General features: G+C 48.0%; 1 protein-coding gene across 1 annotated transcript; it reads left to right on the forward strand.

Moving 5' to 3' along the window:
• The first annotated feature begins 23,343 nt into the window (after window positions 1–23,343).
• On the forward strand, window positions 23,344–27,150 carry LOC125552417 (GTP-binding protein At2g22870-like). The gene is made up of 4 exons (XM_048715965.1): window positions 23,344–23,881; window positions 25,549–25,618; window positions 26,345–26,507; window positions 26,643–27,150. The coding sequence occupies exons 1-4, from the start codon at window positions 23,413–23,415 to the stop codon at window positions 26,859–26,861; spliced, it is 921 nt and encodes a 306-aa protein (XP_048571922.1). The 5' UTR covers window positions 23,344–23,412; the 3' UTR covers window positions 26,862–27,150.
• The last annotated feature ends 602 nt before the right edge of the window (window positions 27,151–27,752 follow it).

Below are 27,752 nucleotides of genomic sequence, written 5' to 3' on the forward strand. Positions count from 1 at the left end.
ATCTGATAGAGATAATAAAAAAATAAATATTTTTGGTATTTTTATGATATAGATTGAAAGTAAAGATTGCAAAGTAAAATAGATTGGAAACTTGATAAAAGATAGACTCGGGGGCCATAGGTTTCACTAGTGGCTTCTCTCAAGATAGCATAAGTATTACGGTGGGTGAACGAATTACTATCGAGCAATTGATAGAATAGTGAATAATTATGAGAATATCTAGGCATGATCATGTATATAGGCATGATGTCCGCGACAAGTAGACCGAAACGATTCTGCATCTACTACTATTACTCCACACATCGACCGCTATCCAGCATGCATCTAGAGTATTAAGTTCATAAGAACAGACTAACGCATTAGGCAAGATGACATGATGTAGAGGGATAAAATCAAGCAATATGATATAAATGTAACACCCACGATGCGGCTATATCTCCCACGTGTCGGAGCATGACTTAGAGGCATAACCGCATAGTAGGCATGTCGCAAGAGGGGTAATCTTTACACATCCCATGTATTGAATAAGAGAGGGATAAAGAATTGGCTTACAATCGCCACTTCACACAATACATAAATATAGCATTACATCATCCAGAATAAAATCAAGGTCCGACTACGGAACCAAATAAAGAAAGACAACCCCTATTGCTAGATCCCTGATCGCCCCGACTGGGCTCCACTACTGATCAAAAGGAAACGAAACAACACAATGAACACGATCTTCATCGAGCTCCCAACTGAGCTGGGTTGCGTCACCTGCACTAGTATCAACGGCACCTGCAACTGTTTGGAAGTATCTGTGAGTCACGAGGACTCAGCAATCTCACACCCACGAGATCAAGACTATTTAAGCTTATGGGTAGGTAAGAGGTAATGAGGTGGAGCTGCATCAAGCACTAGCATATATGGTGGCTAACTTACGCAAATGAGAGCGAGAAGAGAAGCAAAGCACGATCGAGAAACTAAAAGTGATCAAGAAGTGATCCTGAAACTACTTACGTTCAAGCATAACACAAGAACCGTGTTCACTTCCCGGACTCCACCGAAAAGAGACCATCACGGCTACACACGTGGTTGATGCATTTTAATTAAGTTAAATGTCAAGTTCTCTACAACCAGACATTAACAAATTCCCATCTGCCCGTAACCGCGAGCACGGCTTTCGAAAGTTCAAAACCCTGCAGGGGTGTCCCAACTTAGCCCATCACAAGCTCTCACAGTCAACGAAGGATATTCCTTCTCCCAAGAAGACCCGATCAGACTCGGAATCCCGGTTACAAGACATTTCGACAATGGTAAAACAAGACCAGCAAAGCCACCCGAATGTGCCGACAAATCCTGATAGGAGCTGCACATATCTCGTTCTCAGGGCACACCGGATTGTCCAAACTTCCGGTAGGCCAACCCAGAGTTGCCCCTGGTGGCCACTGGCGGCTCATAGGTTGGACCAACACTCAGAGGAGCGCTGGCCCGGGGGTTTAAAATAAAGATGACCCTTGAGTCTGCAGAACTCAAGGGAAAAAGGCTTAGGTGGTAAATGGTAAAACCAAGGTTGGGCCTTGCTGGAGGAGTTTTATTCAAGGCGAACTGTCAAGGGGTTCCCATTATAACCCAACCGCGTAAGGAACGCAAAATCAAGGAACATAATACCGGTATGACGGAAACTACGGCGGCAAGAGTGGAACAAAACACCAGGCATAAGGTCGAGCCTTCCACCCTTTACCAAGTATATAGGTGCATTAAAGTAAACAAGATATAATAATGATATCCCAACAAAATCCATGTTCCAACATGGAACAAAACTCCAACTTCACCTGCAACTAGCAACGCTATAAGAGGGGCTGAGCAAAGCGGTAATATAGCCAAACAACGGTGTGCTAGGACAAAGTGGGTTAGAGGCTGGACATGGCAATATCGGAGGCATGATATAGCAAGTGGTAGGTATCGCGACATAGCAATAGAGAGAGCAACTAGCAAGCAAAGATAGAAGTGAATTCGAGGGTATGGCCATCTTGCCTGAGATCCTGCAAGGAAGAAGAACGAGTCCATGAAGAAGACAAACGGACAAAGTCGGACGAATCCTCACAACTCCGAAACGAAACCGAAGCTAACGAGAGAAGCAACCCGGAAAGAAGCAAGCAACATAGTAAACAACCATCACATAAACATGGCATGATGCGCAACCAAGTATGATGCATGTCCGATTTAAATATGCATGGCATGGCAAAGTGCACAAACAATACTACAAATTAAGTGGAGCTCAATATGTAACGAGTTGCATATTGACAAAACACCACATTCCATTATTTAGTTCACTCCCGATATGTACCCAACAAAATTAAATGTTGTTAACATGGCAAGAGGTGAAACATGAGTAAAATACACAGTTAGGCATTTTAAATGAGGCCGGAAACATCAAACAACAATTCCGGTAAATCCTCATGTGCAATTAGCAATTTAATGCAAACAACAATTTAACCATTCTAGATGTTGTTATCATGATACGGATGACATGTGCAAGTTATGCAATTTTTATTAAAAGTTGACATGAGCATAATATGGAGCATTTGTCATTGTGGCGGAAAGAAAGGGTGCCACGGCGACGATAACGGAAACGGTGCCACGGCAACGTTCCGGTTCCGGAAACTCGATTGAGATGCCGGTGGAAAAGAATAAGTGTGACGGGAGCGTGTCATGCGATGAACGGTGGGGTGCTCCCGGTTACCGGGTTCCCACGTGTCGACAACATGGCAACGAGGAGGAACAACTAAGGTTCACGGGCGAATACAACAACCATGCATCTCATACAACATAAGCATTCGCCCACGGGCAGTCGTTCTCGGCGGTTATACCTTCGAAGCGTGCGTTCTCGGAGCGGTTCGGGTCAAGCGGTGTAGTCGTTCACGATCGTCGTGGGAAGTAGTGGTACTAGGAAATGGTAGAGGAAGTAGTTGTTCACACGACGATAGTCGAACTTGACGGTTTCGTCACACGGGTCTTCGGCAACGGTAGTGGTACACATTTCGTAGTCGTACACATTCCATAGATGTTCGAGGTCACGGCGAGGATCTTGACATCCACAGGGTCTTCGCGGGTCGATGGTAGAGGTACATGTTTGTAGTCGTATACTCTCCGTAGATGTTCGGGGTCGTCATTGTATGTAATCGATGTAGTTGAACTTGGCGTAACCCAAAGGGAACCTGGTGAACCCACGTAGGCGTACAGTGTATGTCATACACTTGGCGGGTCATCGGGTAGTAGTACACTTCCGTAGATGTACAAGTCATCGTAGCCGTTCGGGTCTTTGGACCTTGGCGAAGCCCACGGACATGAACTTGCGTCCCTGGTAGGGAGATTCTTGACAGAACCCACATTGGTCTTGGAGGTCAACGCCTGGACGCCAAGGCAGTGGAGGTACATGCGTGTGGTAGCAGTCCACGGCAAGGCGAGGAGAAGGAGGCCGGGGGTTACAAGGTCGATGCCACGCTGGCTCTAGCGAGGGGAGGAAGGCATGGGCGCGCAGCTCCGGGGTGCCGCGGACGATGACCCGCGTCAGGGATGCTCCGACGACCGAGGAGGGCTGGAGGCGCTCGTTCCTCGCGCTCGAGGCCGAGGCAGGAGGAGCGAAACTTGGCGGTGAAGCAGTAGATGCAAGAGTCGGGGTACGCTAGTTCGTCCTGCTGGTTCAACGAAGACGGCGCAGAGGAGAAGGGCGCGCGGTCGAAGTGAGGAGGAGAAGCAGGAGGGCGAGGGGCGGCGGTGAGGCGGCGAGACAGCGCGGCGGTGGCCTCGCGCATGGAAGGATGGCGGCGGATCGGGAGGTCGAGGGGAGAAGGAGGTCGGGCGAGGCCGGGGACGGCGCTAGCGAGAAGTGGACGAGGGGGTCGAGAGGGAGATGGGGACGAGCGGGATCGGGCGCGGGGTGGAGAAGAAAGGGGATCGAGCCAGACTCTCGCTGGCGGCGCTGACGGGAGGAGGAGGGGGATCGAACGGGCTAGGGTAAGGTTTAGGTGGGCTTTGGGCAGGGACGGCTTGCGGCTGGGCCTTGGAGGCTGCGGGAGGCCTTAGAGGCATAGCTGGGCTATCTCTCTCTCCTTTATTCCCTTTAGAAGAAGAAAAAAAAATAGAGAGAGGTCAAAAAAATAAAAGAAAAGGCCATGAACAAGAATTAAATGGTGGGACATTTTTGTCAGGCTTTATGGAAAACTTCCAACCCAACAACAAAGGTTCCAACAAGTTAGGAGAATTTAAATTCAAACTTATTTGACTTGAGCCAAAAGAGTTTGAATTGAGGCTAGGCTATAGGGGTGTGCAAAAAATGTTGAGGATTTTGGAGGACCCTCGATAAATGGAGAAAGAACTATTGCCAAGGTTTGGAAGTGAAACTTGAAGCAGAAGAACCATGGAATTTATTTTTGCAAGTGTGTTGTGGTCGAATCCTAAAGAATGGAATATTTATTTTACCTCCCTATAACATATTGGGAGATATGTTATATAGAGAAATCACCATATGAGTTCCCTCAATTTAAATAGATCAAAGATCTATGCATTTTATTTAGTAGATTTTTTTTTAAAAAAAAAGAAATGGCATGATGGTATGATGACATGATGCAATGCAAAAATAAAAGGAGCAAGCAAAAGAAACACACGACGGCAACGAAATTACTGGAAGGCATCTGGAGCGCTGGTCTTGGGGCGTCACAATAAACCCCATCTTTTTATCCTCGATGGCAACAATACTACGTGCCTTGCTGCCCCAGCTGTCACTGGGAAAGGATACCGCAAGATTGAACCCAAAGCTAAGCACTTCTCCCATTGCAAGAAAAATCAATCTAGTAGGCCAAACCAAACTGATAATTCGAAGAGACTTGAAAAGATAACCAATCATACATAAAAGATTTCAGAGAAGAAACAAATATTGTTCATAGATAAACTTGATCATGAACCCACAATTCATCGGATCTCGACAAACACACTGTAAAAAGAGTTACATCAAATAGATCTCCAAGAAGATCAAGGAGAACATTGTATTGAGATCCAAAGAGAGAGAAGAAGCCATCTAGCTAATAACTATGGACCCGAAGGTCTGAGGTAAACTACTCACACATCATCGGAGAGGCTATGGTGTTGATGTAGAAGCCCTCCGTGATCGATGCCCCCTCTAGCGGAGCTCCGAAAAAGGCCCCAAGATGGGATCTCTTGGGTACAGAAGGTTGTAGCGGTGGAAATAGGGTTTCGTGGTGCTCCTGGATGTTTTCGGGGTATGTGAACATATATAGGAGGAAGAAGTAGGTCGGTGGAGTCACGAGGGGCCCACGAGGGTGGAGGGCGTACGCAGGGGGGTAGGCGCGCCCCCTGCCTCGTGGCCTCCTCGTTGGTTGCTTGACGTCCACTCCGAGTCCCCTGGATCACGTTTGTTCCAAAAATAACTCTCCCGAAGGTTTTATTCCGTTTGATATTCCTTTTGTGCAAAACACTGAAATAGCCAAAAAACAACAATTTGCACTGGGCCTTGGGTTAGTAGGTTAGTCCCAAAAATAATATATAAGTGTAAAATAAAGCCCATTAACATCCAAAACAGATAATATAATAGCATGGAACAATCAAAAATTATAGATACGTTGGATACGTATCAATCATCACGTGGTGTCTCGGCACGACGAACTGTAGCAACGGTGCATACTCAGGGAGAACACTTGTACCTTGAAATTTAGTGAGAGATCATCTTATAATGCTACCGCTGAACTAAGCAAAATAAGATGCATAAAAGATAAACATCATATGCAATCAAAATAAGTGATATGATATGGACATCATCATCTTGTGCCTTTGATCTCCATCTCCAAAGCACCGTCATGATCACCAACGTCACCGGCTTGACACCTTGATCTCCATCGTAGCATCATTGTCGTCTCGCCAACTATTGCTTCTCCGACTATCGCTACCGCTTAGTGATAAGGTAAAGCAATTACATGGCGATTGCATTTCATACAATAAAGCGACAACCATATGGCTCCTGCCAGTTGCCGATACCTGTTACAAAACATGATCATCTCATACAACAATTTATATATCATCACGTCTTGACCATATCACATCATAACATGCCCTGCAAAAACAGGTTAGACATCCTCTACTTTGTTGTTGCAAGTTTTACGTGGCTGCTACGGGCTTCTAGCAAGAACCGTTCTTACATACGCATCAAAACCACAACTATTTTTGGTCAAGTGTGCTGTTTTAACCTTCAACAAGGACTGGGCGTAGTCAAACTCGATTCAACTAAAGCTGGAAAAACAGACACCCGCTAGCCACCTGTGTGTGCAGCACGTCAGTAGAACCAGTCTCATGAACGCGGTCATGTAATGTCGGTCTGGGTCGCTTCATCCAACAATACCGTCGAATCAAAGTAAGACGCTGCTGGTAAGCAGTATGACTATTATCGCCCACAACTCATTGTGTTCTACTCGTGCATATAACATCTACGCATAGACCTAGCTCGAATGCCACTGTTGGGGAACGTAGTATTTCAAAAAATTTCCTACGATCATGCAAGATCTATCTAGGAGAAGCATAGCAACGAGCGGGGAGGGTGTGTCCACGTACCCTCATAGACCGAAAGCGGAAGCGTTTAGTAACGTAGTTGATGTAGTCGAACGTCTTCGCGGTCCAAGCGGTCCAAGTACCGAACGTACGGCACCTCCGCGTTCAGCACATGTTCAGCTCGATGATGTCCCTTGAGTTGTTGATCCAGTTGAGGCCGAGGGAGAGTTTCCTCAACACGACGGCGTGACGACGGTGATGATGAAGTTACCGGCATAGGGCTTCACCTAAGCACTATGACGATATGACCGAGGTGTGTAACTATGGAGGGGGGCACCGCACATGGCTAAGAGAAGACTTGGTGTGTCTTTGGGGTGCCCCCCTCCAACGTATATAAAGGGGGAGGAGAGATGGCTGGCCCTAGGGGGCGCGCCATGGGGGGAGTCCTACTTGGACTCCCGATCCAAGTAGGATTCGCCCCCCTTCCTAGTGCAAGTAGGAGAAGAAGGGGAATGGGAAGAGAAGAGAAGGAAGGAGGGGGGGTACCGCCCCCTCCCCTTGTCCAATTCGAACTGGGCAAGGGGGGCGCCACCTCTGGCCGGCTCTCTCTCTTCTCCACTAAGGCCCATGGTGGCCCATTAACCTCCGGGGGGGTCCGGTAACCCCTGGTACTCCAAAACTTATCTGAAACGATCCGAACCATTCCGATGTCCGAATGTAGCCTTCCAATGTATGAATCTTTATGTCTCGACCATTTCAATACTCCTCGTCATGTCCGTGATCTCATCCGGGACTCCGAACAAACTTCGGTTCATCAAACCAAGAAACTCATAATACAAATCGTCATCGAACGTTAAGCGTGCGGACCCTACGGGTTCGAGAACTATGTAGACATGATCGAGACATATCTCCGGTCAATAACCAATAGCGGAACCTGGATGCTCATATTGGTTCCTACATATTCGATGAAGATCTTTATCGGTCAAACCGCATAACAACATACGTTGTTCCCTTTGTCATCGGTATGTTACTTGCCCGAGATTCAATCGTCGGTATCATCATACCTAGTTCAATCTTGTCACCGGCAAGTCTCTTTACTCGTCACGTAATGCATCATTCCGTGACTAACTCATTAGTCACATTGCTTGCAAGGCTCATAGTGATGTGCATTACCGAGAGGGCCCAGAGATACCTCTCCGATACACCGAGTGACAAATCCTAATCTCGATCTATGCCAACTCAACAAACACCATTGGAGACACCTGTAGAGCATCTTTATAATCACCCAGTTATGTTGTGACGTTTGATAGCACACAAGGTGTTCCTCCAGTATTCGGGAGTTGCATAATCTCATAGTCTGAGGAACATGTATAAGTCATGAAGAAAGCAATAGCAGAAAAACTAAACAATCATTATGCTAAGCTAACGGATGGGTCTTGTCCATCACATCATTCTCTAATGATGTGATCCCGTTCATCAAATGACAACACATGTCTATGGCTAGGAAACTTAACCATCTTTGATTAACGAGCTAGTTAAGTAGAGGCATACCAGGGACACTCAGTGTAACGCCCCAGATATACTTTCCATATTTGCATCCAACTCTTGCCGTCTCCGGCGCTAAGTTATATTTATTTCTCGGGTTCGGGTCTTTGTCTCCGTGTGTTGTTTTTCTTTTTCGTGCATCTCTTATCATGTCATCTCGGGCATTGCATTTGCATACATGCTCATCTCATGCATTCGAGCATTTTCCCCGTTGTCCGTTTTGCATTCCGGCGCTTCGTTCTGCTCCGGTGGCCATTTCTAGCTTTCTTTTGTGTGTGGGGTTCAAACATTTCCGTACTGGACCGAGACTTGCCATGCGGCCTTGGTTTACTACCGGTAGACCGCCTGTCAAGTTTCGTATCATTTGGACTTCGTTTGATACTCCAACGGTTAACCGAGGGACCGAAAAGGCCTCGTGTGTGTTGCATCCCAACACCCCTCCAATTTGGCCCAAAACCCACCAAACTCTGCTCCATGTCCTAGAGTGTTCGATCACGATCGCATGGGCGAAAACCGCACCTCATTTGGACTCTCCTAGCTCCCTCTATGCCTATATATACACCCCCCTCCGAAATCCACGGTTCTTCTCCCCCCTAACCCTAGATCCAACTCCTCCCGCCGCCGACGGACATTGTCCGCCCGTCACCCCGCCGCCGCGCCCAGCCACTCGGGGGCCGCCACGTCACCCCCGCCACCGCCGCCTCCCACCGCGGCCCGGGAGCCCGCATCCGGCCCCCGCGGCCCGGTGAGCTCCGCCGCCGCCCGGGGCTCGCCTCCCGCCCGGATCCGTCGCCTCCCGCCCGGATCCGCCGCCTCCCCCGCCTCCGGCCGCCGCGCCGCCGTCACCGGCGACCGCGCCTCCGGCGAGCCGCGCCGCTCCGCCCCGGCGTCCGCGCCACGGCGCCCGAGCCGGCCCCGCCGCCCTTCGCCGCGCCTCCTCGTCTTCCGGGCCGGCGCCCCTCCTCTCCCGCCAAGGCCCGACGAGCTCCCCCTTTCTCCGGCCACCGCCGCGGCCATCTCCGGCGAGCTCGAGCTACAGTACCGCCGCCGCCTCGGGATCCGTGCGCCAGATCTAGATCCACTCAGTTGACTTTTCACTCCCGAAACCCTAATTTTTGTGCTACCTTTGACTGCTTGCATCTCCGCAACCGTAGCTCCGTTTTGGGCGTATAATATATCAAAATCTTCGTCTCGACATGTACATCATTTAATTGCATTGCATCATTTGCATTTGAGTTCATCTTGATGCCCAAAATGCTGTTAGAAGGAGGCTTCGTGAGTTAAATTGCAGATCCGTTAGTTCATCATGCACTTTTGTCATTTTTGCCATGTTTAATTCGTGCATGATATGCCTGTCCCCCTTAATGGATGAATTTGCCTATGGCTCAGTGCTAGTGATTTGTTAAGCATCTTGTGTACATCACTGCCATGTATTTTGTTTTCATGTTTGGTGGCTGTAGCATGTTCTTTTCGTTGCATTTAGGAGCATACGTGCTGTATATCGCAGATCGGTTCGTTTCGTAAAACGCTCGCCATTTCCAAACCGTAACTCCGATTCCAATGATCTTTATATCGTTTTCAAGCGATTTCATCCCCTCTATCCAGTGGCACCCTTGGAATTCCAAGTTGAGGCCAGGTTCATGCATTTACTGTCATATCTTGCATTTTGCATCCCGCATCGCATCCCGCATAGCATATCATCATTTCATCATATTGCTTGGTCTTGCACGTGGTTGATTGTATCCTTGTTGCTTGTTTGTCTTGTTTGGGTAGAGCCGGGAGACGAGTTCGCTACCGAGGAGCCCGTTGAGTTTGCTTGTGAGGATCCAGTCAACTCTGACGACTGTGCATGCAAGATGATCATACCCTCGAAATCACTACTATCTTTGCTATGCTAGTTTGCTCGCTCTTTTGCTTTGCCACTGCTACGATGCCTACCACTTGCTTGTCAGCCTCCCAATTGCATGATTGAACCTCTAACCTACCATTGTCCTAGCAAACCGTTGATTGGCTATGTTACCGCTTTGCTCAGCCCTTCTTATAGCGTTGTTAGTTGCAGGTGAAGATTGGAGCCGTTCCTTGTTGGAACATTTATTTACTTGTTGGGATATCATTATATTGCTATGTTATCTTAATGCATCTATATACTTGGTAAAGGGTGGAAGGCTCGGCCTCTCGCCTAGTGTTTTGTTCCACTCTCGCCGCCCTAGTTTCCGTCATATCGGTGTTATGTTCCCGGATTGTGCGTTCCTTACGCGGTTGGGTTATAATGGGAACCCCTTGATATTTCGCCTTGATTAAAGCTTTTCCAGCAATGCCCAACCTTGGTTTTACCATTTGCCACCTAGCCTTTTCTTTCCCTTGGGTTCTGCAGACTCAAGGGTCATCTTATTTTAACCCCCCTGGGCCAGTGCTCCTCTGAGTGTTGGTCCCACTGAGCGATGTCCGAGGCTACCAGGGGCAACTCTGGGCTGGCTTACCCGACGTCTGGCTCATCTGAGTGTGCCCTGAGAAAGAGATATGTGCAGCTCCTATCGGGATTTGTCGGCACATTCGGGCGGTGTTGCTGGTCTTGTTTTAACCTGTCGAATTGTCTTGTTGTACCGGGTTGCCGAGTCTGATCGGTGTGTCTCGGGTGGAGGTCTATTCCTTCGTTGACCGTGAGAGCTTGTCATGGGCTAAGTTGGGACTCCCCTGCAGGGATTGAACTTTCGAAAGCCGTGCCCGCGGTTATGGGCAGATGGGAATTTGTTAATGTCCGGTTGTAGATAACTTGAACCTTAATTAATTAAAATGAATCAACTGAGTGTGTTGCCGTGATGGCCTCTTCTCGGCGGAGTCCGGGAAGTGGACACGGTGTTGGAGTAATGCTTGCGCAGGTTGTTCCTCTAGATTCTCGCTCGCGCCTTGCCTCCTCTTCTCGCTCTCTTTTGCGTATAAGTTAGCCACCACATATGCTAGTCGCTTGCTGCAGCTCCACATATACTTGCCTTATCCATTCCTATAAGCTTAAATAGTCTTGATCGCGAGGGTGCGAGATTGCTGAGTCCCTGTGGCTCACAGATACTATAATTCCAGATGCAGGTCCAGGTGATTCCGCTCCAGGTGACGAGTACGAGCTCAAGTGGGAGTTCGACGAGGACTCCTCAGCGTTATTATGTTTCCTTTCCCGATGATCAGTAGTGGTGCCTAGTTGGGGTTATCGATTCAGGGCCTTGTCGCATGTTGGGGGTCTTTTCTATTTTGGCACCGTAGTCGGGCCATGAGTGATTTGTATGATGGATGTTATTTATGTACTTTGATGTGACGTGGCGAGTGTAAGCCAACTACGTTCCTCCCCTTTATATTATTTATGTACATGGGATGTGTGATGATTTCCTGACTTGCGACATTGCTTTCAATGCGGTTATGCCTCTAAGTCGTGCCTCGACACGTGGGAGATATAGCTGCATCGAGGGTGTTATAAGTTGGTAATCAGAGCCTTCCCCGACCTTAGGAGCCCCCATTGCTTGATTGTTTTTAGAAGCCGAGTTGTGTCTAGAAAAATGTTTTGAGTCATTTAGGAATTATATATCGGAGAGCTTAGGAATTCTTTTTACTTCCCAGTCTCCTCATCGCTCTGGTAAGGCATCCTGACGTAGAGTTTTGACTCTTCTCTTCTCAAATTTCACTAAAAAAAAATTTAGGATCACGCGAGTATCTTGGTTTTGTTCCGATGGTTTTGTGACGAGAACATTGTTCTTGGTGCCTCCTGTCTTTAGGGGTTGTGGCAGTGTCCCGGGGAGTTGAGCTCCGAGGTGTTGTCGTCACAATTTTATCGTTGCAATTCTGGAGTACTTGAGATATGTGCGCGACATCGAAAATCTCCTTTATGCAGTTCGTTGGTGAGATAACCTCGACGCCACCCAGTACTGGGGCGGGAGTTCGGGAGTATCACCATAACTTGTATAACGGATGCTTTTCGAAGGTTGAGATAGATGGGTTTCCGAAGGTTTCTTGGTTATGTGTTGAAGGATGGATACAGCTGGATGTAGGATTTGCTAGCTTGAGTGAGATATTATGCTCCCCTGTATCCCCAACACCTGATTGCATAACCGGGAAAAATTTCGGGAATTTCATAGGTGGGAATTCAAGTAGCCTTAGGATATCTTTCCGACAGATGTATGATATGAAATTGGGGTTCGACGTCTAGTGGTTCGCCTATTCACGGTCGATTTTACAGTGGTCTCGTTGTGTCTTAAAGAGTCCTTGGCTATGCTGACTCGGGGACGCTTCGTATGTCATGTGCACTGCCTTGTACATGATGGTGCTGTACGATCGAGCCCGTGTAGGTCCCACCACGAAAACTTCGGACGAAATTTCTATCATGTATTTGTTCCGGCTTATTCCGCAAGCCAACCCTTGGTTTTATTTCGAGTTGTGGCATTCGTTTTGCTTCGACGTCATATGTTGATTCCATCCCTCGTTGTTGTACCCCTTCTACCTGATTCTTCGTGGCTTCGCAATTTAGGAATATGTGACCACTTCAAGAGAAATACATTCGTTCATTTTGTTCGGATGTGAAGACTATATGTTGCAATTATCATTCCGTTGGATTCAGCTTCAATATTTGTCTATTTGTGTGCTAATGGTGGTCAACCTGTTCAGGATGGCTCCCGCTAAGAGCACCAGTCAGAACCAGAATCAAGATCCGCCACCGCCTCCACCTCCTCCAGAGGCATGGCAAGCTGTGATGGCCGCAACCAATGCAAACACTCAGCTGATCATGCAAATTCTCCAAGAGCGCAATCAAGGCAGTCAAGGGAACCAAGGCAGCAGTCAGAGTCACTTTGCTACACTCAACCAGTTCCTTGCTAACGGGCCAAAGACTTTCAGTAATTGTGTTGAGGCAACCGATGCTGACGATTGGCTTGTGGATCTGTGTAAGCATTTCGAGTGCAGCAACGTCAGGCCTGAGGACTTTGTGAAGTTCGCTTCCTTCCAACTCAAAGATCAAGCTGCAGAATGGTTCCAGCAGTACAAGGATTCCAGAGGTGGGCGTGTTATTACTTGGGATGATTTCCGTCGAGATTTCCGAGCTCATCACATTCTGCAGAGCGTGGTTGAAAGCAAGCGTGAGGAATTCCGCAACCTGAAGCAAGGCTCTTTGTCTGTCTATGACTACAACAAATTGTTCCAGAAACTTGCCCGCTTTGCCAAGCAGGACGTGCCTGATGAGAAGAGCATGATATATCAGTTCAGGGGTGGTCTCAGAGAAGATATTCAGCTCGCTCTTGTTCTCTTCGAGCCTTTGAGATACGATGAGTTCTACAACATGGCACTGAAGCAAGAGGCTGCTCAGTTGAGGTGTGATGCTTCCAGGAAGCGAGTCAGAGATGTTACTCCTTCTTCCTCTACTCAAGTGGCCAAGCAGCAGAAGTTTTGGCTTCCTCCTCCTCCGTTCCGTCAGCCGTATCAGCAGAAGAGCAAAGGTGGCAGTGGTTCTTCCCACCCACCCAACCCAGGCTTTCAAAACAAGACTTCGTCTCAAGATCAAAGATTGAGCACTCCATATCACCGTCCGCTTTCAGAGGTCACGTGCAACAAGTGCCAACAGAAGGGTCACTATGCCAACAAGTGTTTCAACCAGAGGCGTCTTCCTCCTCCTCCTCCTGTGAGATCGGCAAGTACAGCTGTGGTCAAGCATAACCCCAAGTACGCCAAGGTCAACATGGTGAATGCAGCTCAGGCAGAGGACTCGTCAGATGTGATCATGGGTAACCTTCCTGTTAACGATGTTCCTGCAAAAGTTCTTTTTGACACGGGTGCATCGCATTGCTTCATTTCCAGACCTTTTGCATCTAAGCATGGGTGGTTTTCTCAAGTTATGCATAAGCCATTAGCAGTCGTCTCTCCGGGTAGATGCTTGCTTGCTAACTACGAAGTTCCGGATATTTCTATCATGATGGGTGATTTCAAGTTTCTGGCTTCCCCAATGATTCTTGGTAACTCGGATATTGATCTTATTCTCGGAATGGATTGGCTTTCTAAGCACAAGGCTCAGCTTGATTGTGCAGCCAGGCAGATTCAATTGACTCATTCGTCTGAGGATGTCATTGTCTTTGCCGCTCGGGATAATACCATCCGATTGTTTTCTCTCAATGAGAAGGGTGGATTGGATGCTATTTCACAGATTCCGGTTGTTTGTGAGTATCAAGACGTTTTTCCAGAAGAACTCCCAGGGATGCCTCCAAACCGGCCGGTTGAATTTGTTATTGAACTTGAGCCCGGTACGGAACCTGTGTGCAAACGTCCCTACAAGCTCGGCCCCGAAGAGTTGAAGGAGTTGAAGAAACAACTCGATGAGCAAGAAAGATTGGGTCTCATCCGGCCTAGTACTTCTCCGTGGGGTTGTGGTGTTCTTTTTGTGAAGAAGAAGGATGGATCGAGTCGACTTTGTGTTGATTACCGTCCAGTGAACAAGAAGACCATCAAGAACAAATACCCACTTCTCAACATCAATGAGCTGTTCGAACAACTCAAGGGTGCCCAAGTATTCTCCAAGCTTGATCTCCGTATGGGTTATCACCAGATTCACATTCGTGAAGAAGATATTCCCAAGACAGCATTCAGAACAAGCTTTGGTTCATATGAATACACCGTCATGTCTTTTGGCCTCGCCAACGCTCCTCCGACGTTCTCTCGCATGATGAATTTCATCTTCAACGCCTACACCAATGACTTCGTTTTGATCTATCTCGATGACATTCTGGTTTTCTCCAAGAACAAGGAAGATCATGCCAAGCACTTGCGTTTGGTTCTTGACAAGCTCAGGGAACATCAGTTCTACGCCAAGTTCTCCAAGTGTGAATTTTGGCTCGATGAGGTTCTTTATCTTGGTCATATCATCTCTGCCAAGGGCATTTCCATGAATCCCGAGAAGGTATCCGCAATTGTGAATTGGGAACCTCCTCAGAACGTGAAGCAACTCCGCAGTTTTCTCGGTCTCGCAAGCTATTGCAGAAGATTCGTTGAAAACTTTTCTAAGATCACGAAGCCTCTCTCAAATCTTCTTCAGAAGCACGTCAAGTACGTTTGGTCTCCGGAGTGTGATATTGCTTTCAACACTTTGAAAGAGAAATTGATCACTGCTCCAGTTCTGACTCCGCCTGATGAATCCAAGCCGTACGAGGTCTTTTGTGATGCCTCTCTCCAAGGTCTTGGCGCAGTATTGATGCAAGAGAAGAAAGTTGTCGCTTATACATCTCGCCAGTTGAAGCCTAATGAGAAGAACTACCCCACTCATGATCTCAAGTTGGCGGCAGTTGTGCACGCTTTGTTGACTTGGAGACATCTTCTATTGGGAAGGAAAGTGGACATTTTCACTGATCACAAGAGTCTCAAGTACATCTTCACCCAGCCTAATCTCAACCTAAGGCAGACTCGATGGGTCGAAATGATTCAAGAGTACAATCCGAGTATTGAGTATACTCCAGGCAAGGCTAATGTGATTGCTGACGCTTTGAGCAGAAAAGCATATTGCAACAGTCTGATTCTCAAGCCCTATCAACCCGAGCTTTGTGAAGCTTTCCGCAAGCTGAATCTTCAAGTTGTTCCTCAAGGTTTCCTCGCCAACCTTCAAGTTTCTCCTACCTTGGAAGACCAGATTCGCCAAGCCCAGCTTCTTGATGCTATGGTGAAAAAGGTGAAGATTGGTATTGCAAAGAGTCAGTCCAAGTACAAGTGCTACCGACTTGATGACAAAGACACTCTCTTCTTCGAGGATCGAATTGTTGTGCCCAAAGGTGAACTTCGTAAAGTGATCATGAACGAGGCTCACAACTCTCTCCTCTCCATCCACCCTGGTAGTACGAAGATGTATCAGGATCTCAAGCAAGCTTATTGGTGGACTCGAATGAAGCGCGAGATCGCTCAATTCGTGAATGAATGTGATGTCTGCAGAAGAGTGAAGGCAGAACACCAAAGGCCAGCTGGTCTCCTCCAACCTCTTGCCATTCCAGAATGGAAGTTTGACCACATCGAAATGGACTTCGTGACTGGGTTTCCAAAGTCCAAGCGTGGCAATGATGCTATATTTGTTGTCATCGACAAGCTCACCAAAGTGGCTCACTTTCTGCCTATCAAAGAGTCGATCACTGCAGCTCAATTGGCGGAACTCTATACCTCTCGCATTGTCTCTCTGCACGGTATTCCTCAAGTGATCTCTTCAGACCGTGGCAGCATCTTTACCTCGAAGTTTTGGGATTCTTTTCAGAAGGCCATGGGCACCAACATCCGCTTCAGCACAGCTTTCCATCCTCAAACAAGCGGTCAAGTCGAGCGTGTCAACCAGATTCTCGAAGACATGCTCAGGGCTTGTGTGATTTCTTTCGGCATGAAGTGGGAGGATTGTCTTCCTTATGTTGAATTCTCATACAACAACAGCTTTCAAGCAAGTTCGGGCAAGGCCCCCTTTGAAATTCTATATGGCAGGAAGTGTCGTACCCCTCTCAACTGGTCTGAAACCGGTGAACGTCAGCTGCTGGGTAATGACCTGATCACAGAGGCAGAAGAAATGTGCAAGGTCATTCGTGATAACCTCAAAGCAGCCCAATCCCGCCAGAAGAGCTACTATGACAGTAAGCACCGTGATTTGGCTTTCGAGATCGGAGATCATGTTTACCTCCGTGTCTCTCCTATGAAAGGTACTCGTCGCTTCGGTATCAAAGGGAAGCTTGCCCCCAGATATGTCGGGCCTTTCAAGATTGCTAGCAAGAGAGGCGACCTCGCCTATCAGCTCGAGCTTCCTTCAAACTTTGCCAATGTTCATGATGTGTTCCATGTCTCCCAACTCCGAAAGTGCTTCAAGACGCCTGAACGCACCGTCAACTTCGAGGACATTGAGCTCCAAGAAGATCTCTCCTATCGTGAGCACCCAGTTGCCATTCTTGAAGAAACTGAACGCAAGACTCGCAACAAGTCAATCAAATTTCTCAAAGTCAAGTGGTCTCACCATTCCGACCGTGAAGCTACCTGGGAACGCGAGGATCACCTCCGTTCTGAGTACCCGGAGTTCTTTCAGTCCTAGATCTCGGGACGAGATCTTTTCGTAGTGGTGGAGTGTTGTAACGCCCCAGATATACTTTCCATATTTGCATCCAACTCTTGCCGTCTCCGGCGCTAAGTTATATTTATTTCTCGGGTTTGGGTCTTTGTCTGCGTGTGTTGTTTTTCTTTTTCGTGCATCTCTTATCATGTCATCTCGGGCATTGCATTTGCATACATGCTCATCTCATGCATTCGAGCATTTTCCCCGTTGTCCGTTTTGCATTCCGGCGCTTCGTTCTGCTCCGGTGGCCATTTCTAGCTTTCTTTTGTGTGTGGGGTTCAAACATTTCCGGACTGGACCGAGACTTGCCATGCGGCCATGGTTTACTACCGGTAGACCGCCTGTCAAGTTTTGTATCATTTGGACTTCGTTTGATACTCCAGCGGTTAACCGAGGGACCGAAAAGGCCTCGTGTGTGTTGCAGCCCAACACCCCTCCAATTTGGCCCAAAACCCACCAAACTCTGCTCCATGTCCTAGAGTGTTCGATCACGATCGCGTGGGTGAAAACCGCACTTCATTTGGACTCTCCTAGCTCCCTCTATGCCTATATATACACCCCCCTCCGAAATCCACGGTTCTTCTCCCCCCTAACCCTAGATCCAACTCCTCCCGCCGCCGACGGACATTGTCCGCCCGTCACCCCGCCGCCACGCCCAGCCACTCGGGGGCCGCCACGTCACCCCCGCCGCCGCCGCCTCCCACCGCGGCCCGGGAGCCCGCATCCGGCCCCCGCGGCCCGGTGAGCTCCGCCGCCGCCCGGGGCTCGCCTCCCGCCCGGATCCGCCGCCTCCCCCACCTCCGGCCGCCGCGCCGCCGTCACCGGCGACCGCGCCTCCGGCGAGCCGCGCCGCTCCGCCCCGGCGTCCGCGCCACGGCGCCCGAGCCGGCCCCGCCGCCCTTCGCCGCGCCTCCTCGTCGTCCAGGCCGGCGCCCCTCCTCTCCCGCCAAGGCCCGGCGAGCTCCCCCTTTCTCCGGCCACCGCCGCGGCCATCTCCGGCGGGCTCGAGCTACAGTACCGCCGCCGCCTCGGGATCCGTGCGCCAGATCTAGATCCACTCGGTTGACTTTTCACTCCCGAAACCCTAATTTTCGTGCTACCTTTGACTGCTTGCATCTCCGCAACCGTAGCTCCGTTTTGGGCGTATAATATATCAAAATCTTCGCCTCGACATGTACATCATTTCATTGCATTGCATCATTTGCATTTGAGTTCATCTTGATGCCCAAAATGCTGTTAGAAGGAGGCTTCGTGAGTTAAATTGCAGATCCGTTAGTTCATCATGCACTTTTGTCATTTTTGCCATGTTTAATTCGTGCATGATATGCCTGTCCCCCTTAATGGATGAATTTGCCTATGGCTCAGTGCTAGTGATTTGTTAAGCATCTTGTGTACATCACTGCCATGTATTTTGTTTTCATGTTTGGTGGCTGTAGCATGTTCTTTTCGTTGCATTTAGGAGCATACGTGCTGTATATCGCAGATCGGTTCGTTTCGTAAAACGCTCGCCATTTCCAAACCGTAACTCCGATTCCAATGATCTTCATATCGTTTTCAAGTGATTTCATCCCCTCTATCCAGTGGCACCCTTGGAATTCCAAGTTGAGGTCAGGTTCATGCATTTCCTGTCATATCTTGCATTTTGCATCCCGCATCGCGTCCCGCATAGCATATCATCATTTCATCATATTGCTTGGTCTTGCACGTGGTTGATTGTATCCTTGTTGCTTGTTTGTCTTGTTTGGGTAGAGCCGAGAGACGAGTTCGCTACCGAGGAGCCCGTTGAGTTTGCTTGTGAGGATCCAGTCAACTCTGACGACTGTGCAGGCAAGATGATCATACCCTCGAAATCACTACTATCTTTGCTATGCTAGTTTGCTCGCTCTTTTGCTTTGCCACTGCTACGATGCCTACCACTTGCTTGTCAGCCTCCCAATTGCATGATTGAACCTCTAACCTACCATTGTCCTAGCAAACCGTTGATTGGCTATGTTACCGCTTTGCTCAGCCCTTCTTATAGCGTTGTTAGTTGCAGGTGAAGATTGGAGCCGTTCCTTGTTGGAACATTTATTTATGTGTTGGGATATCATTATATTGCTATGTTATCTTAATGCATCTATATACTTGGTAAAGGGTGGAAGGCTCGGCCTCTCGCCTAGTGTTTTGTTCCACTCTCGCCGCCCTAGTTTCCGTCATATCGGTGTTATGTTCCCGGATTGTGCGTTCCTTACGCGGTTGGGTTATAATGGGAACCCCTTGATATTTCGCCTTGATTAAAGCTTTTCCAGCAATGCCCAACCTTGGTTTTACCATTTGCCACCTAGCCTTTTCTTTCCCTTGGGTTCTGCAGACTCAAGGGTCATCTTATTTTAACCCCCCTGGGCCAGTGCTCCTCTGAGTGTTGGTCCCACTGAGCGATGTCTGAGGCTACCAGGGGCAACTCTGGGCTGGCTTACCCGACGTCTGGCTCATCTGAGTGTGCCCTGAGAAAGAGATATGTGCAGCTCCTATCGGGATTTGTCGGCACATTCGGGCGGTGTTGCTGGTCTTGTTTTAACCTGTCGAATTGTCTTGTTGTACCGGGTTGCCGAGTCTGATCGGTGTGTCTCGGGTGGAGGTCTATTCCTTCGTTGACCATGAGAGCTTGTCATGGGCTGAGTTGGGACTCCCCTGCAGGGATTGAACTTTCGAAAGCCGTGCCCACGGTTATGGGCAGATGGGAATTTGTTAATGTCCGGTTGTAGATAACTTAAACCTTAATTAATTAAAATGAATCAACTGAGTGTGTTGCCGTGATGGCCTCTTCTCGGCGGAGTCCGGGAAGTGGACACGGTGTTGGAGTAATGCTTGCGCAGGTTGTTCCTCTAGATTCTCGCTCGCGCCTTGCCTCCTCTTCTCGCTCTCTTTTGCGTATAAGTTAGCCACCACATATGCTAGTCGCTTGCTGCAGCTCCACATATACTTGCCTTATCCATTCCTATAAGCTTAAATAGTCTTGATCGCGACGGTGCGAGATTGCTGAGTCCCTGTGGCTCACAGATACTATAATTCCAGATGCAGGTCCAGGTGATTCCGCTCCAGGTGACGAGTACGACCTCAAGTGGGAGTTCGACGAGGACTCTCAGCGTTATTATGTTTCCTTTCCCGATGATCAGTAGTGGTGCCTAGTTGGGGTTATCGATTCAGGGCCTTGTCGCATGTTGGGGGTCTTTTCTATTTTGGCACCGTAGTCGGGCCATGAGTGATTTGTATGATGGATGTTATTTATGTACTTTGATGTGACGTGGCGAGTGTAAGCCAACTACGTTCCTCCCCTTTATATTATTTATGTACATGGGATGTGTGATGATTTCCTGACTTGCGACATTGCTTTCAATGCGGTTATGCCTCTAAGTCGTGCCTCGACACGTGGGAGATATAGCCGCATCGAGGGCGTTATACTCAGTTTGTATATGTATCCACACATGTACTAAGTTTTCGATTAATACAATTCTAGCATGAATAATAAACATTTATCATGATATAAGGAAATATAAATAACAACTTTATTATTGCCTCTAGGGCATATTTCCTTCAGCTGTTGCATGTAGGTTTCTTGAGGATTGCATTTCCATCAATTGGCAGAAAAACGGTCCTCACCAGAGCCTCATTCCATGAACCCGTCACCGGATATAGAAGCTCAGTGACAAGCCTCGTCGGGTCAGCCACTAAAGATGTTATGGGCCTTGGTGTAGTCTCCTTTGGAATCCAGTGGTCTGTCCAAATATACGTTGTTTGGTCGTTGCCTATTCGGTGGCTGATTCCTTGCTTAAGCAAGTCCCGCCCTCCAATTATGGATCTCCAAATTTGGGATGGTCTGCTTGCGAGCTCCGCCTTGATGATGTTCCCCTCAGGGAAATATGAAGCCTTTAGAATTCTCGCACTCAAAGTGTTCGATTGTTGCATATTATTCTCCAGGCTTGTCTACCAAGTAACGCAACGTTAAAAATCTCAAGATCTTTAAAACCGAGCCTGCCCAGACTCTTGGGTCTTGTCATAATGTCCCATGAGACCCAAGCTGGTTTACGCTCTCCCAGTTTACATCCCCACGAAAACTTTTGTATGATGGATTTGAAATGATCACATAAACCCCCCGGGAGCTTGAAACATGACATAGAGTACACCGAAATCGCTTGAGCCACTGATTTAATGAGAACATCCTTTCCTCCAACAGAAAGGCATTTGCTCATCCATCCTTTCACCTTGTCCCATACTCTATCACTTAGGTATTTGAAAGTTCCCTTCTTCGAGTGCCCCACATCTGTCGGCATTCCCAAGTACCTGTCACCCAAAGATTCCTTAGGAACATTAAGGAACCCTTTGCCGCACTTGCTTTGCATTGGGAGAGCGGGGTTCGAATCCCATGGGCAGCCCCAATTTCTTTTCTCCTTTTTCTTTCATTAGCCGCTGCACGCGAATGGGCTAGCCCAATTAGTAGACCCTTCAGTGAGCCGTCCCCGTGTGCTCGTGTAAGGCGATAAATAGTCGTCGCACCCGGCCCCTGTGTGCTACCCCTGGTCCAGTGTTCCTCCTTCATGACCCCGCGACTTCCGCTTGCTGCTGGCCGCCGTGCTTTTCCAGTCAAGCGCAGTTGCACCGCCTTGCTTGGGCCTCTCCTAGCCCAGGACTGCTTCCCGCCTCTGCCCGAAATCACTAAGTACTCCTTGCAAAGATCACTTCCACCCCGGGTTGTGACAAGTGGCGCGCTGCATGTGTGCCACTTGTTGCAACCCCAGAGTTTCTTTTTTTCGTAGATTCGTTTTTTCAAAATGCTTTATCTCTTAAACTGTGCATCCAAATCTCGAAATATTTTCATCGTTAGATTCCTTGCGTCGAGATCTTTAAAACTAGATTTCATATTGATAAATTTTGATGAACCTTTTTTAAGAAAAAAACTGGACAAAAATACCGAACCATGCATCTCGTGGAAGCAAAACCGTGTCTCTCGCGGAAGGAAAAAGCAGAAAACATGTTTTTTTTTGTTTTCGAGAGGCACGGCCATGCCTCTCATGAAAGAAAAAAACAGAAAACATGTTTTTCCCCGTTTTCGAGAGGCACGGGCGTGCCTCTCGCGAAAGCACAATCATGCCTCTCGCGGAAGGAAAAAGAATAAAAACTCGTCTTTTTTCCGTTTCTGAAAGGTACCGCCGTGCCTCTCCAGAAGCAAAACTACGCATTTTTGTTTCCGAGAGGCATGGCTATGCCTCTCGCGGAAGCAAAAAAACACGTTTTCGTGCGCCAGTTTTTCTGTACAAAAGCTAAGGAAGACGGTGAAAAGCCAAAAAGTTGAAAAAAAAGAAAAACCCGTTTAAAAGCTGAAAACACGTGCGGAAAAATAATAAAAAATAAAATTTAAAGGAAGCGTCCAGAGCACGACACGTTGCGATGACTGAGAGCGCGACAAATAAGCCCTCCCCCAAGTAATCGTTGCGAGGCTTCCGAAGGAGCGCTCGTCAACTAGTTGCTCCCGTCTATGCCTGCCACCGTTGTTGCCTGCAAGGGCTAGCCGCCCAGGTTAGTTAATCTTTTTTTTATTCTTGCATAGGGTTAGTTAATTACTTGCTGGCTGCTAACTTCACGCTTGGCTTGCTCCTATTGCTTACTTCATCATGAAAATTGAACTGAAGAACTGTGCGTATGACAGTATGTGTTAGCGTTACTCATCGGTCCTGTATGTATTGTTGGTCAAAAATTGATTTTGTCTGAACAAATGGACACAAATTGATGTACTTTTAAATCTATGCCGTTTCACGTGATAGAAAGATGAATAGGTTTATTGAGTAATTAAGCTTTATTAGTTTAGTTTGTACTGTTTTCGCATGTTTTCTTAAGTGTGGTGGGGTATTTTTAGGTTGCTATAAGTAACCAAAAAATTACACGGGGTTTCTTCAATCCTGGCTCATTCAATTATACTGTTTCTCGACATTATTAGTAGTAGTAATAATAATAATAATTTTATAACAGTAAGATCGGTGGCTACTGGCTAGCAATTGTTTTCCCTTTTTGAGAACTATAATGGGCTAGCAAATGTCTGGGCTACTAATGGTTCTGCTTGTGGCCTACCTTTTTACGGGCTGCTATTTGTTGCACTGGGCCTCTACCTATAGAACCCAAAATGAGAAGCCCGTAAACGGCAGCCAACCCGGCGCCTCCTCATCCGTCATTCCGTCGAGCAACTCAGACGCGCCGCCGTTGCTATGCTTCTCCGACCCCGCCCCTTCCTCCTGCAGGCCCTCACGCCTCTTCCCTTCTCCCGCGGCCCCCTCGCGGTCCGCCGCACGCTCTCGGCGCACGCCGCGGCAGCTGGGGACGCCCCCCGCGGCGATGCTCCCGCGCCGGCGCGAACCCGCCACAAGAACTCCCGGAAGGCCGAGCCGCCTAGGTTGCCCGCGGATACGGCGCTGTTTTTCCCGCCGGGGATAGACCGGGACGCGGCTGTGGCGGCGGAGATGTTGATTCCGGGGTCGAACATCGTGGTGGGGCCGTACGCCGGGGACGCGAGGGTAAAGGAGGCTGAGTTCATCGGGTGCAGCGCGCACGCCCGGGACTGCCCCAAGGACGACCGTCCCGAGTTCGCCGTCCTCGGCCGCTCCAACGTCGGCAAGTCCTCTCTCATCAATACACTCACTCGACGCAAGGAAGTCGCACTCACCTCCAAGAAACCTGGTAAGCATCTTTCTTTGGTTGTAGAGATGTTCTTAGTTTCGTATTGTATGCAGTCACTCAGTGAGTTGGTGGTTTTGGTGCCCGACATGGCAAAATGTGTTTGTTGCCCTCTGGAATAGCTAGTGGTTAAATTTGCCAAAGTAAGGGCATCTTTAGCCGATCCCCTAAAAAATAGAGTAAACCGCTGATTAGCTATATTGGAGTAAATTTACTCCACTAAGTTTTGGCCGGACCTAGCCTACTCCTAAATTTAGTGGAGTAAAACTTTCTTGGCTTATGCATTTCGCCGAACACTTGCCATGCGTCTCCCCGGCGAGCGGCGACGATGGTGACCACGCCGGCGGCGCGCCACCGACCACACGTTTGTCACCGAGCCGGTATGTGCCAGCTAAGACCATGGCGGAGATGACTGTCAGCGACACCCAATACAACACGCTGCCGTAGGCCTTCTTGCGCCAGGCACCCGCGTGACCTTCTCCACAGCCGTCTCTGCCTGCCGCAAGATGTTCCCAGACAACGGCGGCTTCAACTGGTCGGCGCATGACAGCACGGACTACATGTCCAACCTTGACGCCGGCACCTTCGTTCTAAACCAGCGGCGGCCAACAACAACGACCTGTTCAAGCTCCTTCTTGCGAGTCCGTACACCCGCAAGGTCGCCGGCGAGGCCCGAAGTCAACACCGAGGGAGTACACGACAGGAGGCTTCACGCGAGTCGCCAGGCAGCCGCACACGCGAAGAAAAGTTTTACTCCAGCTGGCCACGGAGGACTATATTTACTCATCTGGGAGGCCAACGAGTAAATATTTTACTCTAACCGGTTTAGGAGATCAGCTAGGTGCCGGTTAGAGGAGTAAAACTGAAATTTGACTCATCTATAGCTTTTTAGGGGATCGGCTAGAGATGCTCTAAGTTGGTCTTCTTTAATGAATACACGAGCTCTCGTAATTACTCTCGGCTTGAGATGAAAATGTAATTATGCTGCACGCTTGGTCATGCTCTGTTTGTGTTATGGTGGTTTTCAACTGTATTTTCGTGATAATTGATAATTGTTCTTTAAGTATGGACATGTTTATTGCCTTATCAATCTGTTTTGATGAGAGTGTATTATTTCATTGATCCTATAGCAAATTTCTTGGATTTATGCTACTGCCATTTTTACCTTTTTGAAAAGGAGTGTAAATCCCCAACCTATGCATCGGGTGATGCATGCAGTCATCTTATTGCGGAAGTTCTTCTCCCAGCTTCTGCACCTATTAGGGATGCACACAGCATTTTTTAGATAAAAGGCATGAGCAGCGCCTGGCTTCGGCTTTAAATTAATAAAGCCCCAACATCAGACCAAAGGAGTAACAAGGTCACTGATTACATAGACAAGCGGAAATCGAACCAGTAAAACACCAAGAAGCAGTTCGAAACACAGCCTTTGAAATATGAGTACGAATATTTGTATCTTGATGGGTGGAGTAGTGCACACATTCCTCCACCATGCTAGGTACCAATCCTGATCCTTATGAAAATAGATGGAGAAAATCTCCTGTGCATCATTAGTCTAACTGCATTCCCAACCACTGAGCCAAGGCTCCATGTTTGAATTTACTTTACTGCTAACTTGTCCTTTTATTGTTGTTAAATATCATATCTGGGACTGATCATATATTTTGCAGGGAAGACTCAAACAATTAACCACCATTTGATCAACAAGAGTTGGTACCTTGTGGATTTGCCTGGTTATGGGTATATTCACTTTCTTCACCCGCACTACTAGTTTATTGCATTGTATGAAGCTGCAACTGATTAATTTGAAGGAGCTTAGTTTTTGTAAGAACATATGATTAATAAGTAAAAGCAGCTCATGTTCTTCAGGAGTTGAATAGTCACATCCTCTGTTTTTTTTCTTATTCATTTGCATACCTGTTCTTGATGCAATGTCATTTATGTGTTCATGTGTGATGTAAGTGAATGTCACCGTAAGAAGCTCAATACATTATGTCCTACAAGCTTTCCAGCAGTAAGTTCAATACACAACTGACAGCTACCAATTATTTCTACTTCAAACTGCAGACATTGAATAGCATAAGGGATGCCTAAAAAAGAGGATATGATATGCCGGAGTCTTTTAGATGAGTTCAGTTCTGTTGACAGTGTGTCTTCGAAGCCCTTCCATGTTTTTTTTTGTCAACTCCAATATTAGATTTAGAACAGACATAAGCTCTGTCAACTTCTGAATAAGTTGCTGTCTGATTGTAATTGCTGAGGATATAGCGATTACTACATACTGCATGAAGCAACAATGTTTAAATAGGAACTCAAAAAGAACTACTAGTGTTAATTCTCCATTCTCATATTCATATTATCTTTTCATACTCGTTAGGGCATTTTCCCAGCAAGTACTCAGCATACTTAAGTATTTACCTGGCCTATGCAGTGAACATGATCAGATCAAGTTCTTCCAACATGTAGGTTTGCAGCTGCGTCCAAGACAGCTCGAACGGATTGGTCTTCATTTACCAAGGGGTATTTCTTGAACAGGGACACTTTGGTCGGTGTACTGCTCCTTGTTGATGCTAGTGTTCCAACTCAGCAAATTGACCTTGACTGTGCTAACTGGCTTGGTCGTAACAATGTGAGACAACTTACTCTTCAGCTGATAATGTATCTTATATATGCTGGTTGTGGACTTAAATGTCAAGTAACTTATAACTTATAGTAACACTGATCTCCAGCAACTATCTGCTATTCTATTGTTTTGGTGTCACAGGTCGGGCTAACCTTTGTCTTCACCAAGTGCGACAAAGTAAAGAAAGGCAAAGGGGGTCGGCCTGATGAGAACATCAAAGTATTCCTGGAGAACATCGGTTCGCTCTATCCAAAGCCTCCTCCATGGATCATGACGAGCAGCACCACAGGACTAGGCCGCGACGGGCTGCTCCTCCATATGTCGCAGCTGAGGAACTACTGGGACAATGAGGCGACCTAGGTCAGGGTTTCTTCAGGCTTTGAATAGGCTTGAGGCAGCTGCAGCTAGGAGCAGCACTACTTACAGACGAGAGTAGCACAGACCGATACATCCTGCCCGACGACACGCAGTTTCTTCCAGTTTCTGGACTTCAGATCATGCTTTGTGTAAACTTCAGGTTCAGATGTACAGTATAGTGGAAGATGATTCATACGCAGACTTGATACAGTAATACCGCGCCCCTTTTGGTCTGTGCTTGTTGTAATATTTGGCTCACCTGCGGAAGTAAAGTCTCGTCCACTTGTTACGATTTCTGAACGCAATGGGCCGATCTGGAACTGTACATTTATACCACTCCAGTGTGGCGAAGGCAGCCCAGCAGATTCAATGTACTGCTGCACATTGAATTGCACGGAAATTAATTTGTTGCGCACGCTTTACTGCCCGACAGACTACATGGTCTAGTACGAGTGGCCATTAAAATTCGATTAAATCCAGATTTCCGGTGGCGGTACCACTGTACCGTGGTTAGTACATACGCGCCGGCCTTTTTTGTGGCGCTCTCGCTTTGAACAGCGGGGACATGGGCACAGTTACCATGTCCCACCGGAACTGCGGAGCCGGCCAGGCAGGGAAAACGGAAAGCGAGGCGTGCACGGACGACTGGTGACCGGAGATGTTTCTCTTTCGCCGGGCGGGGCTGGCTGGCTGGCTCGCCGATCCCCCAGCTCCGCCGGCCCGGTGGCTCCACCGGCAGCGAAGAGGTGATGCCCATGGTATGCCGTGCCATGTGTTCCTGTGGTTCTATTTGGGTTTTCTGAAGCAGGCGGCGTCCGGAGTGCAGAGCCGAGCTCTGAAAAGCCGGGAGAATGGCCAGCGTCAACTCGCCGGAACTTTTTTGTAGGAGTAGTT

Source organism: Triticum urartu, chromosome 4 (assembly GCF_003073215.2).
Source record: "Triticum urartu cultivar G1812 chromosome 4, Tu2.1, whole genome shotgun sequence".
Classification (NCBI taxonomy): Eukaryota; Viridiplantae; Streptophyta; class Magnoliopsida; order Poales; family Poaceae; genus Triticum; species Triticum urartu.

Excerpts from the sequence above, each read along its gene's own strand:
- LOC125552417 (XM_048715965.1), top strand. The coding sequence starts at position 23,413 with ATGCTTCTCCGACCCCGCCCCTTCCTCCTGCAGGCCCTCACGCCTCTT. Across the intron at positions 23,882-25,548 it reads ACTCACCTCCAAGAAACCTG|GGAAGACTCAAACAATTAAC; the intron begins GTAAGCATCTTT and ends TATATTTTGCAG. Across the intron at positions 25,619-26,344 it reads GTGGATTTGCCTGGTTATGG|GTTTGCAGCTGCGTCCAAGA; the intron begins GTATATTCACTT and ends TCCAACATGTAG.